This window comes from Mytilus edulis, chromosome 6 (assembly GCF_963676685.1).
Source record: "Mytilus edulis chromosome 6, xbMytEdul2.2, whole genome shotgun sequence".
Classification (NCBI taxonomy): Eukaryota; Metazoa; Mollusca; class Bivalvia; order Mytilida; family Mytilidae; genus Mytilus; species Mytilus edulis.
Window position 1 is genome coordinate 32,331,589 of NC_092349.1, and position 14,458 is coordinate 32,346,046.

Genomic DNA, 14,458 nt, shown 5'->3' on the forward strand with positions numbered 1-14,458 from the left:
TATTTTTAACATGGCCTTCCATGTATTAATGATATACGCAGTAGTTTTGGATAACCATATAACCATGTTCAATATACCGTATAGCGGGTTATTTTCGCGGGTGTAAAATTTCGCGATTTTCATTGAATAAGGTATACGAAATATTTTGGCGGTTATTATTTTTGGTGAATTGAAAACTTATATCAATACCTTTGCATATGCATTTTTAAATTGGCGGAATTTATTTTGGCGATTGAGTTTATCCGCAAAAGTAAGCGAAAATTTACATAGTGATTTCATAATAGCGGTACAACATCATAATTCAACCATTGTATATTAATCCAAGTCTATGTATATTAGCGTTTGTTCCTGTGATAGTTGATAAGTTTATTTATCATACGTTGTAAACCGGATTTTTAATCGTAAATGATTCCGTACTTATAGTACATCTCGCCATCATATGATAGTAAATTTTTGTCTTCTTGTCATTTGTTTCTTCTTATATGCTTTTGTTATGTTATATATGTAAGACTCAGATCGATGTCCGGCCTCTAATCGACGTACATTCCTCAAATCCACGTCCGTTCCTTAAATCGACGTCCAAATCTGACGTCACATTCTCAAATCGACGTCCAATATTTTTATACTCTAATCAGACGTAATGTATTGCCAAAGCGTCGTCCGATTGATTGTAGTCGTCTTTAATTCATGTTCAATATCAATAAATAATAAATTACTGGACTTGATTTACACTTATACGTATACATGTTTTGTAGGGTTCTTATGACAACTAAGTTTTCAAACATTTATACATACTTTCCATATACATTTCTTCAAACTGTTACCTGAGGACATACATGCTCCCTTGATGAAGGCGTAACCTTGAACCATAATGGTTTACTTTTATAAATTGTTATTTGGATGGAGAGTTGTCTCATGGTCACTGATACCTCATTTTCCTATATCTACATTAGTGTTTATCTTGATAAAAAGTTAATACAATTGATCCACATTATAGTGTGTGATTCCTATTCAAAATAATAAATTACATGCATGTGAATATATGGCAATTAGTAAGCAACCCAACGACAAAGAAAACCAAACGAAATCTAGAATCTTTATTCAGTCTTCAACAATAGACAAGAAATTGTTAAGATGAACAGCCAATTGTTTTGAGAATATTATAATTCGGACTCTGTAAGGTTTTTTTTTCAAACATATTTTTTGAAATTTACACGGGAAATGAAACGTAAACGCAAGAAATTGGCATTATGTTTTGCTGTTACACCACTGTGTTAGATTAAATGCGGTGCTCACTTATATGTTTAACCCCGACAGATTCTGTATGGGCCTGCAGTGCATTGGTTTATCGATGGTTTATGTCTGTCATATTTGTTTTTCGGATTTTTTTTATATATAGGAGACCGTTAATTTTCTATTTTGAATTGTTTACATTATTTATGTCGCGGCCTTTAATAGCCTTTGTTGTATGGGTTTTTATCATTGTTGAAAGCCATATGGTTAATAATTGCTCACTTTCATTTTATTTGAAATATTGTGTATAGTTTCGAAATTCTCTCTGCAAATCAAACCAATCTCTAAAATTTATATAAAAATTGATATCACAACCTTTTTACATCCTTAGTCTAGTATGTATTAATTTGGAAGAAAAAAAACAACACACATTTCTTTTTAAATAGATTTTATTTGTCTCACATAATTAATATGTTTAAAGGTTTAAATGTTTCAGCTGCCATCGGTTCACTTCTGTTTTTAAGTTTGTGTCCAAAACGGACGTTGATTAGAGAAGCTCGAGATCGGACGTCGATTAGAGAATGCCAAAAAAAAGGACGTCGATTAGATAGACATAAAATTGGCCGTCGATTTGGAATGTTATTTCATATTGACGTAGGATTTGGACGTCCATTTGAGAAACGGACGTCGATTAGAGACCGGACGTCGATCTGAGTCTTACATCTATATGTTTTTTTTCTTTGTTGACATATTTTGTTTTTGTTTAAACTGAGATTAGGATCATAACACAATGTTGACTGCTGTGTAACATGTATAAAATTGAGAACGGAAATGGAGAATGATTCGAAGAGACAACAACCCGTTCAAAGAGCAGACAACAGCCGAATGCCACCAACGGGTATTCAATGCATCGAGAAACTCCCGCACCCGGAGGCGTACTTCAGCTGGCCCTTAATTAAACAAAAATGTATACTAATTCAGTGATAATGGACGTCATACTTAACTCCGAAATATACACAAGAAACTAAAATAAAAAGCATACAAGACTAACAAAGGCAAGAGGGTCCTGACTTTGTACAGCCTGGGTAAAACATGTTTTTGAGATATCGACCAACCCCCTTTACATCTAGCGTGAATCTCAGTTCAAAAGAAATCCAAGTCAGATGTCTGATAAGTAAAAAAAAAGGAACTACAGCCCTTGGATGGTATAAACTTCCAAAAACAACGTGTATGGTGTAATGGGGTATGGCATATAGTGCAATGGTGTAAGGTGTATGGTGCTATGGTGTATGGTGTAAGGGGAATGGTGTAGTGGTGTATGAGGAATGGTGTGATTGTGTAACGTGCGATCGGGAATGATGTGAATGATAGTGTACGACCTTTCATTGTTTTTTTTTATTTCATTTTTTCGGATTGTAAGCATAAACATAATAAATATTTTAATATTTAAAATTTAATAGCATTATGGGTAATTTCGGATTGTGTAGATAGAATGGGGAATGGTGTATGGTGTAAAGTGTAAGGTGTATGGTGCAAAGGTGTAACGTGTATGGTGTAATGGTACAAGGTGTATGGTGTAATGGGGTATGGTGTATGGTGTAATGGTGTATGGTGTTAGTGGGAAGTTTACACCATTCAAGGACTGTAAACACAATGACAATGATTCACAAATTAACAAAAGACCACCAGCAGTTAACTGACATAGCAGCTCAAGACTACAATTAAACATGTTAAATTGATTGAAGGATTATGTTTTCATCACATCAATATCAAGTACAATCCCTCCCGTTAGTATTATACAATCATAACATGTATGAGAACATAAACCGTATCATACGGTCGACAACTGGTTTTAAAATAAATGCGTTGGTTATTTCAGATGCAAAAACAGTATAAGTGAATCAATATTTAAGCCAAAATATGCAATTTGCAATGAATGACCTGTATCTTTACCATATCTCTTCTTAATAAGTTTGTATAAAGGTGTTGTTAGCTCTTTAGGTGAATGCCACATTTTCGTGATTTGTAAAGAATATAACCATGAAAAATAGGATGTGAAATACCTACTTATAAATGTTGAAATATATTTACAAATGATGTCCTTGTACCGATAATAATTCGTAAATGTTTTGACTAGTTTGTGAAATCGAAATCCCTGATGTAATAATTTTTCTGTAAAACACTAGTTCAGTGATAATAGACGTCGTTCTTTACTCCGAAATATACACAATAAACTAAAATAAAAAGCATACAAGACTAACAAAGGCCAGAGGGACCTGACTTTGGACAGGCTGGGTAAAACATGATTTTGAGATCTCGACCAACCCCTTTACATCTAGCGCGAATCTCAGTTGAAAGAAGGTTAAGTTCGATGTCAAATAAGTAACAAAAGAAACTAAACACAATGACAATGATACACAAATTAACAGAAGACCACTAGCAGTATACTGACGTGCCAGCTCAAGACTACAATTAAACATGTTAAACTGATTGAAGGTATATATATTCATCACATGAATATCAAGTACAGTCCCTCCCGTTAGTATTATACAATCATAAAATATATAAGAAGAACATAAACCGTATCATACGGTCGACAACTGGTTTTAAAATAAATGCGTTGGTTATATCAGATGCAAAAACCGTATAAGTGAATCAATATTTAAGCCAAAATATGCAATTTGCAATGACCTGACAACAGTATCGTTACTATATTAATTCTTAAATAAGTTTGTTTAAAGGTGTTTTTAGCTTTTGAGGTGAATGCCACATTTTTGTGATTTGTAAAGAATATTACTATAAGAACATAGGATGTGATATACTTACGTATAAATGTTGAAATATATTTACGAATGATGTCCTTGTACCGATAATAATTCGTAAATGTTTTGACTAGTTTGTGATATTGAAATTCCTGATGTAATAATTTTTCTGTAAAACATTAATTTCTCTCGCTAAAATTTAATTCGTTGTTACATACACAAACGAATCTTACACGGTGACAACGGAACGTTACTATCTAAAAAGGAAAAATTAAAGATAGGAATTGAATTAAGAAGGACATAAACAATGTTTTTGGGAATAGGTAAATAACTCTTATAAAGTAATTAACAATTATTAATTGGAATGAGTGTCGTAATATCATCCACGACTCACTCCATACTTACTGTATGAAATAGATAAAACGGGAAAAGGCTGACAAAAAAATCTTTAGACTCTTTTTTAATTCAGTAATGAAGATAGTTGATATACGTATTCAACATTTTAAAGAACATTTTACTATTAACAATCACCACAATAAACCTATTTCTCGTATCAAACATAAACTAAAAGAACTAGCCAAGGTATTTGTTTTTGTCCCGGCCGATAAAGCTGCTAATAATATTATTATTGTTTGACGTAAATTATACATTGAGGTTCTGAGAATGAAACTCACCAATTCACCAACATTCCAACTGACTCCATTTTCAGAAAACGAAATCGGTAACAAACATTAACTGTTAGCCACCGCTTTACAATCAGAGCCAAATACAATGAAAGTCTCAACTATGTATTGGCTTCCGAAGCTACACAAAACCCCTTACAAATATAGATTTATTTCGTCTTCAAGCCATTGTTCAACTACTAAGTTGTCTATTCTTCTTACCAGCACACTTGGTACAATTAAAACCCTGATAATAACTTGTTCAAATAAGGCCTTCGAAAATAGTGGAATAAATTACTTTTGGAGTGTCAAGAACTCGTTGGAAGTACTTGATAAATTGCATGCTTATATTAGTCATTTTGAATCTGTTCAAAGTTTTGATTTTTCTACCCTGTATACCACATTGCCTCACATTCTCATTAAGAAACAAATCACACACCTAATTAAATGGGCATTCAAAAAATCAGAATGTGAATATATATGTTCAAACTCTTTTAGGTCATTTTTTAGTAGCAATAAACAAAAAAACTATGTTATTGGACATGCTTTGATACTCCGTATATCGTCAGATTATCGGAATTCCAAATGGGGACTTACTGTGCACCACTTATTGCGGACCTGTTTTTGTATTGTTATGAGTTACAATTTATGACAAAAATAAGCAAAGACCCATCGAAACACCATCTGATAAACACATTTAATAATACTTTTAGATATTTGGATGATATTTTGGCTCTCAATAATGACGACTTCAGTATGTATATTAATTTAATTTATCCTGTTGAACTTACTTTAAATAAAGCTAATACTAACAATGACCACTGCCCTTTTCTCGATCTTGATATCTATATCACTAAGGGAAAGCTGAATACTAAAATTTATGATAAAAGGGATGATTTTTCATTTCCTATCGTTAATTATCCGTTTTTAGATGGTGACGTTCCCTTGTCACCATCTTACGGTGTTTATATAACTCAACTTGTACGATTCGCTCGTGTATGTAACAATGTTTTAGATTTTAACGAGAGAAATTTATGTATTACTGAAAAATTATTACACCAGGGTTTTCGATATCACAAACTAGTCAAAACATTTAGTAAATTTTATCATCGGTATAAAGACATCATTCGTAAATATAGCTCAACATGCAGACTAATACGTTCAGGTATTTCACATCCATTTTTTTATGAAAACATTCTTTATAAAGCACAAAGGTGTCAGTATTCACCTCAGAAACTTACAAAACCTTTGAATAGACTTATTAAGAAGGGATATAATTACGATACTGTTGTCAAGTCATTAAAGATTGCATATTTTGGCGTTAATATTGAGTCACTGATAAGGTCTTTGCATCGGAACTAAACACGTTTATTCTAAAACCAGTTGTTGGCATGACACGGGTTATGTTCTTCTCATATATGTTATGATGGTATGATACTAAACCCCTAACGGGAAGGATTGTGCCTGATGTTCATATGATGAAATCATAATCTTTCAGTCAGTTTAATTGAAGTCTGGAGCTGGCATGTCAGATAACTGCTAGTAGTCTGTTGTTATTTATGTATTATTGTCATTTTGTTTATTTTCTTTGGTTACATCTTCTGACATCAGACTCGGACTTCTCTTGAACTGAATTTTAATGTGCGTATTGTTATGCGTTTACTTTTTCTACATTGGTTAGAGGTATAGGGGGAGGGTTGAGATCTCACAAACATGTTTAACCCCGCCGCATTTTTGCGCCTGTCCCAAGTGAGGAGCCTCTGGCCTTTGTTAGTCTTGTATTATTTTAATTTTAGTTTCTTGTGTACAATTTGGAAATTAGTATGGCGTTCATTATCATTGGACTAGTATATATTTGTTTAGGGGTCAGCTGAAGGACGCCTCCGGGTGCGGGAATTTCTCGCTACATTGAAGACCTGTTGGTGACCCTCTGCTGTTGTTTTTTATTTGGTCGGGTTGTTGTCTCTTTGACACATTCCCCATTTCCATTCTAAATTTTATTATTTTAGTACGCTTTGGTTTCCATACCACAATACATATTTTAACAACCCGCTACTTAATACAACAGATCTTTTCATTATGTTGTTATATTTGACTTTGGAATTTTGACGGAAAACAAAACATTATTATACTTAGTCTATTAAAAACTAAATGTAATATGCTATTTGTGTTTCAAAATGAATAAAGACGATGGAAGAATATTCTCAATTAATAAAAGTAGAGAAAGTGCTATCGTTTATAGTGATTGTATTGTTTCAAAGTTTGGATTAATATCTATCAAATGTGTATTCAGATATGTTTGATTTCAGCGTGTATTACAAAGAGGATGTACTTATAGCAGCTTATAATAACGGCACGTGTTATATGATTATATATTTCAAAAGCAATGCCACCATTATTCGAATTTAGTATGTCTTTAGGTATAATAAGCATTGAATAAACGTTGCAATACATGTTGTTGTTGCAAAGTAAAGCCAGAGAATGAAGTGCGCAAACTTCCTGATGTTTCCACTTATATTGGGACCCTACTGTAAAACATTGAAAGTGACGCCAACCAAATTCTACGTTGATCTGATGTTTGTGGTAAAAACGATTGTGTTTAAGTTTCTTTTTGTAAGGTTAAGTCCGAGAACAAAAAGACATTTTTTGGACGTATGGATGGACAGTGGTAAACCATATTGATTCCGGGTAATTGCAATAAAAATTATATAGTTGGCCATTCACGTTACCTCCCTTTCCTGTTTGCACTCCGTATATCTCCACTCTTTTAGAAGATTATATTTGGGAAAAAAAATATAGTATTGCTTCAATGAGTGGATTCCTATTAAAAGATAACAAGTGTTTAAATGATTTAAAAGGGGTAAACATTGCAAACTGTGAACGGTTTTTGTTTTGTGATCAATTTGACATTATGAAAAATAAAAATTGTCACGATGACAGAAGGTTAAGTCATACGTCTCTAAGCCTTGTAACAGAAAGGCAGAATTTAAAACTACCAAACTAGTCATAACGACAACATCGAATAGGTGACATGTCTGTGTCTAAACTAGGTAAGGACAATTTTACCACGTCTTAGATTATGGTTAACCATTTACGGCGTCTGGTCATTCAAGTACAAAACGTGACCTATTCCCGAATATGACTGTTTTGCTGAGTGTGAATTCGCATTGCTATAAGATATGTTTCACTATTTAAACATCCAACATGTATTTAGTTATAATGTTAGGATTGATTTTTTTTTTTTTTTATTATTATCGGATATTGTTTTATGTCTTAAAGCGCGAGGTTTTGGCGAGCAAGAACACAAGGTTCAACCCACCATGTTTTTTTTTTTTTCTTGAAATGTCCTGAATCAAGTCAGGATTGTGGCAGTTGTTATCGAGTACGTCGTTTCTATTTATGTTGCATTGTCGTTTGTGTTTTATTGCACTTCGTCGTTTATGTTGTTTTCCTCTTATAGTTGATGTGTTTCTCTGGGTTTTAATTTGTGACCCAGATTTGTTTTCTCTCAATCTGCTTATGATTTTTGAATTATGTTATACTACTGTTGCCTGTATTTAAGTTTAATGCCTTTGTATCTTACAGTCGACTAGCTATCCCCCAGTGTTAAGGCTGAATCTTTCACTGGTTTTATCAACATTTGTTAATCTGGCTATCCCACCGCCGAGACAAGGCCACAGATTCTCTTGTAACAGTTCATCAGAAGACACTCTAAAAGGCACGGTAAATGAAAACAACGGAACATTTTATAACAAAAGTAAATATTTTCTCAGATTTGTGAAAATTGAGACTTCATTTCATTTGTTGTTGTTTCTTTTCTTCTGCGATAGAGAAAATAATAGATTAAGGACTCCAATTGAGAGGTATTGCTTTGCTGACATAATCTTATATGCATGAACAACCAAGCAGTAATTAGTCTATTATAAAGGCTGATTGATTATGATTCTTCCAAACAACTTTAGATAATATATAACATGCATGATCAATGCATCGAAAATTATAAAATATGAACATAAAAGATTATTATAGAATAAGAATAAAATATGTTTATTATAGTGTCACATATTGATTATAACAAGGCATTAACATAATGTTCGTATAAACTCAAACAACAAGCAAAATGCAGCCAAAAAAGGCTTATGAGACATTGATTAATTCTTAAAACCAAAACGTTTGCAATGTTAAATGTCAAGTGCTCGCCCATACCTACACCTTAGTATTTGTAAAGTTCACAATAATGAATGGTATTTTTTGAACAATTGAAAATCTGATCTGACCTTGCGATTGATTGATTTCGGAAATGTACTTTTTAAGTTTTGTTAATTTTAATTTTAATAGCTAAAGTAGCGCAACAGTCCGATACGACATCTAGCATTCGTTGTAAATTATTTTCGTCGGGTACAATCAAAACATGTCGTCTGCATATAGTAAAATGCTCAAATTAAAATCGTCAATCTTCACTTCACATAGTCTAACGCAGTAATGCGGTCCGCTAAGTCATTTATATATATATAAAAAAAAACATGTCGTTGAAATTATACATCCCTGTTTCATTCCGGTTTCAACGTAGAACAAGTGGTTAAGTCATTATAAACACGAACGGCACAGTTACCACCTTCTAACAGTGACTGAATGAGAACAAAAATATATCCCTAACTCCTGCACGTTGCAGTGTATACCATAAACAGTTTTAATTGCTCAACCGTATCAAAGGCTTTTCTCATGTCAACTAAGCATGTAATCTTGGATTTTCATGATGATTTACGATTATTGACGATTGAGTAAAGCAAATGTGTATGTTCCTGACAGCTTCTATCATGTCGAAATTTATCTTGTTCGTCCTATAACATGTTGTTATCTTCAAGCCAATTACTTAATTGATAATCTAAAATGTTACAATAAATTTTACAAGGCACCAAAATCAAAGATTTTCCCCTGTGATTGAGCGGGTTTCTATTGTCATCAGATCCGTATTTGAAAATTGGATTTTCAATACAACTTTTCCACTGAATTGGAACTTTGACGAAATTGAAATAGCTCCTAATAATTTGATGTAACAAGTTAAAAAGCTGTGTCATTCTGTGAATTTCTGTACTTTTTCGTGATTTGGCACGTATGACTGCTTCGAGAACATCTGCTCTTGGAATAGATGAATTAAGCGTTGATATATTAATTTCAGTATTTAAGAACCAAGAATCAAGTTCCGTTTCGGCAACGGTTTTAAATAATGAATGAAAATTAGTCTTCCACTTATTCATAACATCACTTCTGTTTGTATAAACTAAACCATTTTCATCAACAATTACCATCGAAATTAACGTTTTATTACACATTTGATTTTCGTTCATTTTTTTTGTACATAAATAATGCCGTTAGCTTTCTCGTTTTGATTGTTTACATTATCATTTCAGGGTCGTTTATAACTGTCTTTGAGTATGGGCTTTGCTCATTGGTGTAGGCCGTGGGGTGAACTATAGTGGTTAATTTCTGTGTCATTTTGGTCTATTGTGGGGAGTTGTCTCATTGGCAATCATACCACATCTTCTTTTTTTATAATCATCATAGATACCAGAATTACATATTGTATTTACGCCAGGCACGCATTTCGTCTATAAAAGACTCATCAGTGACGCTCGAATCCCAAAAAGTTAAAAAGGCCAAATGAAGTACGAAGTTAAAGAGCAGTGAGGACCAACAATTCTAATAGTTTTGACTTTTTCTATTAATATATTGTTTTGATTGGGTATATAAACATGATACAGTGTCTTGTTGCTAAAGTTGTCTTCCTGTTGTATTTTTGTTTTCTTTTTGTCGCAAATTGATTTCTTCTTGTAACTGAAATAATTTTTATCGCTAATCAATGAGTCGCCCGCCGTTATAGATGCATTACAGTTCGTAAATAAAAGTCAGTTTCATTCAAATGTGTGTTAAATTATTGAATGTGCATTTGTATTTTTGGATGTATGGAACAAACATTAATACTTTCATGCATATTTTGGGGTGATTAGATGATTAGATAATAAATTTATATTATTCATGATAACTATTAATTGAACTTACAAAACTTTTTTGGTATTATTTTAATGTGTTTGAAATGACTGTAGCTGATATAAAGCAAAAGTAAAAACAAATAGTTAGCTCGGTAGATGTTTCAAACACTAGAAAATATGAGCATGATGAAAAGCAATTGTTTTTGACAGCTTTACCAATATTCTAGGATTATTTGGACAAGTATAATATACTACAACACCAAAAATGTTAAAGGGTCTTGATGTTGGGTCCTTCATATCTGTTTTCATTAATTGTTCTCTATTCTTTACATGTGTTATTTATACTATACATATTTGACAGAATGGACTGTAAGAGACTTATATTGTACTTAAAACATTGTAAAACACGTCAAAAGGATGAACAACTGCAATCAAATACATTTTTTTAAGTTTGAAAATTGTTTTGTGAATTAACTTTCTTTACATTAAAATATATCCTACATGTTGGCCTCTTCAAACAGTAGCTCAACTTAATCAAAAACATCATCAACATGTATTACGAAATGTTGTTTAAGACTCAGGGTATAATAATCATGATTGTTGCGTGCGAAAGGACTATTCTAAATATGTTCCGTGATTACATTTGCATTCGTTTTGTGTTCCAAATTGGATAAAAAATCGAAGAAAGTGGTATCGTTATTACTGACTGTGCCGTTTCAAAATTCGGATTAAAATTTAATGTGCATTCATATATATTCGATTTAAGTGGGTTTTTTTTTTTATTTTTTATTGATCTTTTTGGTGTTCAAACTACACTGCACACATACGATTTTACAAGACATAAATGAATGACATGACATGTATGGCATTGTTATACTATTGATATTATGCAGATAAGACACAGTAAACATTTACAAGTTAGTTGTGTGAATACTCAGTATATGATACGTCTTAAGAATACTTTGGAATACATTATATTATAACCATATTAAAAAAAAAAATTAATTAAATAGCTTTCATAAAACCCCCCATCTGTTGACAAATGGCTCGTGTTTGTCTTTAGAAATATATAAATATTCTAATATCTCCAGACGTCTTTTCAAAATTTTAAGAAAAGCTTGCACATATATGAACAGTCTGTCTAAGTGTGTGTTCTTTACATAATATACATAAATGTAATATTTTGCCTGTAGAATGCAATAATTTAAAACTAAGTTATCAGAATTCAATACACCAAAAATGACACTGTCTTTATTCAAAAATAGTTCTACTCCAAATACTGAATACCACCAATTTGAAAAATCTCTCCAAAATTGTTTTATTTCTGTACATTCAAAAAATGTATGCTCTATAGTTTCTATTTCTTTACAACTGGCACATTCATTAGTTAAGGAAAGTTTATATTTTTCATGAAGATAATTTTGTGAGACTATTCTGTGTAGTAGTTTATATTGAAAAGCTTGTAGTTTGCTTTCTATAGTACATTTGAAAGCTAATGAATACATATTTTTCCATTGTTCGTCCCTAATTTCTATATTAAAACTTTCTTTCCATCTTTGTTGCGAACACTTCCCCGATCAATAAAAAGTGAATATACATCTTTAGTAAATAATTTACTAATAGGCATTTTTTTTCTCATGCTCAAAAACGACTCAAAATGAGTTGCTGTTAGGTGACATGTGTTGTTGTAATAACAAATCTTTCCAGTCACGTGGTAAAGCAAGCTTAATAGATAGAATGGTACAAAAGTGACATTCGGGTTATATTTTTTGTTAATAGCGTCATGAGACTAAAAATCGCCTTTATCATCCACAATATCATTTATGAACCGTATGCCTTTCATTTACCAAGATCTGTAAAACATACTCTTTTGATCAATTTTGATAAACGGATCGAACCAAATAAATTCTTTTCTAACATGAAATGCATTAAACGGGATGAAAATACCCTTGAAACGTTTCCAAGCAGATAGCACTTCTATATAAAAAAGAGGTGTTTTCAAATTCAAAAACTCAAATTCACATCTGCTCATAAACAAGTCCTCTAAATCAAAAAGGGAGAAGAATGCTTTGGAAACATGTTTACATTTGGAGTCATGTTCTGACAAAAATCTTTTTACCCACATAATACGAAAAGATAGCAGCTGTACTTCAAAATTTGTAGCTTTCAGTCCCCCCTCGCTAGGAGACTTTTGAATAACTTCCGATTTAACTTTCGGAGTACTACCATTCCATCAAAAAACTATTAATATCACGTTGTATTTAAATTACATAAGATTTTGTTACATGTGTAGATGAAATGACATAAATAAGCTTTGATATTGCAAGTGATTTAAGATTTACAATTTTTTCGATCAAGGAAAGGTTTCTGATCCTCCATAGTTTAATTATTGATTCCATTTTTCCTATGCATGTATCTAAATTAAAACAAACCATTTCTTCAAAAGCATTAAATTTTAAACCTAAGGTTTTAAAACCATCTGTCCATTTAATTGGAAGGGAACCTTCTTTGTTAAACATATTTCTTCCAATCCATGTTGCTTCGGTTTTAGAAAAATTTACTTTTAATCCTAAACACCTCTCAAAATCGTTTAAGGAATCTAATAAAATATGCGCGGAGAATACATCTTTCACAAAACAAACAAGTGGTATCATCAACCAACTTTGAAATTTTGATTTCAGTATCCCCAATTTTTATACCAGATACCTGATTGTTCTTACGAATACTTATTGCCAGCAGTTCAACGGCCAAAATAAATAAAAAAGGAGACAAAGGACACCCTTGTCGAACACCTCTCTTAATTGTGAATGGACTAGAACTAAATCCATTATTAATGACTAGACTAGATATATTGAGTATAAAATACATCTTTCAAAAAACAAGAGGTATCATCAGCTAACTGTGAAATTTTGATTTCAGTATCCCCAATTTTTATACCAGATACCTGAGTGTTCTTACGAATACTTATTGCCAGCAGTTCAACGGCCGAAATAAATAAATAAGAAGACAAAGGACACCCTTGTCGAACACCTCTCTTAATTGTGAATGGACTAGAACTAAATCCATTATTAACGACAAGACTAGATATATTGAGTATAAAGTTAAGACCCATTTCCGGAAATTGCTTCCAAAATTAAAACAAACCTATGCTTTTTGAATAAATTTCCATTCTAGCGTATCAAACGCCTTTTCGAAATCGACCAGTGATATATACCCTGGATAATTCTTTAAAGTAGTTAAAAATATAATACAGCAATGAGTCGTAGATTTTCACCAATGTATCTACCAGCCAGATATCCCGTTTGGTCCGGATCTATAAGCTTTGGAAGAAATAATTTTATTCTTTTCGCAATAACTTTGGCTAATAATTTATAATCAAAATTTAAGATAGAGAGGGGACGCCAGTTCGACAAGAGTGTTCTATCTTTATCTTTCTTTGGAATAAGAGTAAGAATATCCCGTCTTTGGTCTATTGAGAGGGTTCCGGTTTCAAAGGAATATTCATAGCTTTCTAACACATACTTTTTTATATCAATCCAGAAAAATTTGTAAAACTCAGCAGTAAGCCCGTCTGTTCCAGGACTTTTATTATTTTTAAATGTTTTTAAAACTTTAACGCACTCAGATTCTGAAATATCTGCATTGCATATATCCTTTTCCAGATCTGTAAGCTTAGGAATAAAATTTAAGTCAAAAAAATTAGAATCACCTGAATATATATCAGGGTCTTCTTTCGAGCGTCACTGATGAGACTTTTGTAGACGAAACGCGCGTCTGGCTTTTATACAAAATTGAGTACTGGTATCTATGA

The 14,458-nt window shown here is 32.2% G+C and overlaps 1 protein-coding gene across 1 annotated transcript in view; it reads left to right on the forward strand.

The window, feature by feature from the left end:
- Positions 1 to 2,819: 2,819 nt before the first annotated feature.
- Positions 2,820 to 14,458, forward strand: part of LOC139526351 (uncharacterized) — a 75,839-nt gene continuing 64,200 nt past the window's right edge. The window contains exons 1-2 of the mRNA XM_071321486.1: positions 2,820 to 2,924; positions 8,243 to 8,380. Of these exons, the coding sequence (XP_071177587.1) occupies positions 2,820 to 2,924; positions 8,243 to 8,380 (243 nt within the window). The remainder of the gene's footprint in view (positions 2,925 to 8,242; positions 8,381 to 14,458) is intronic.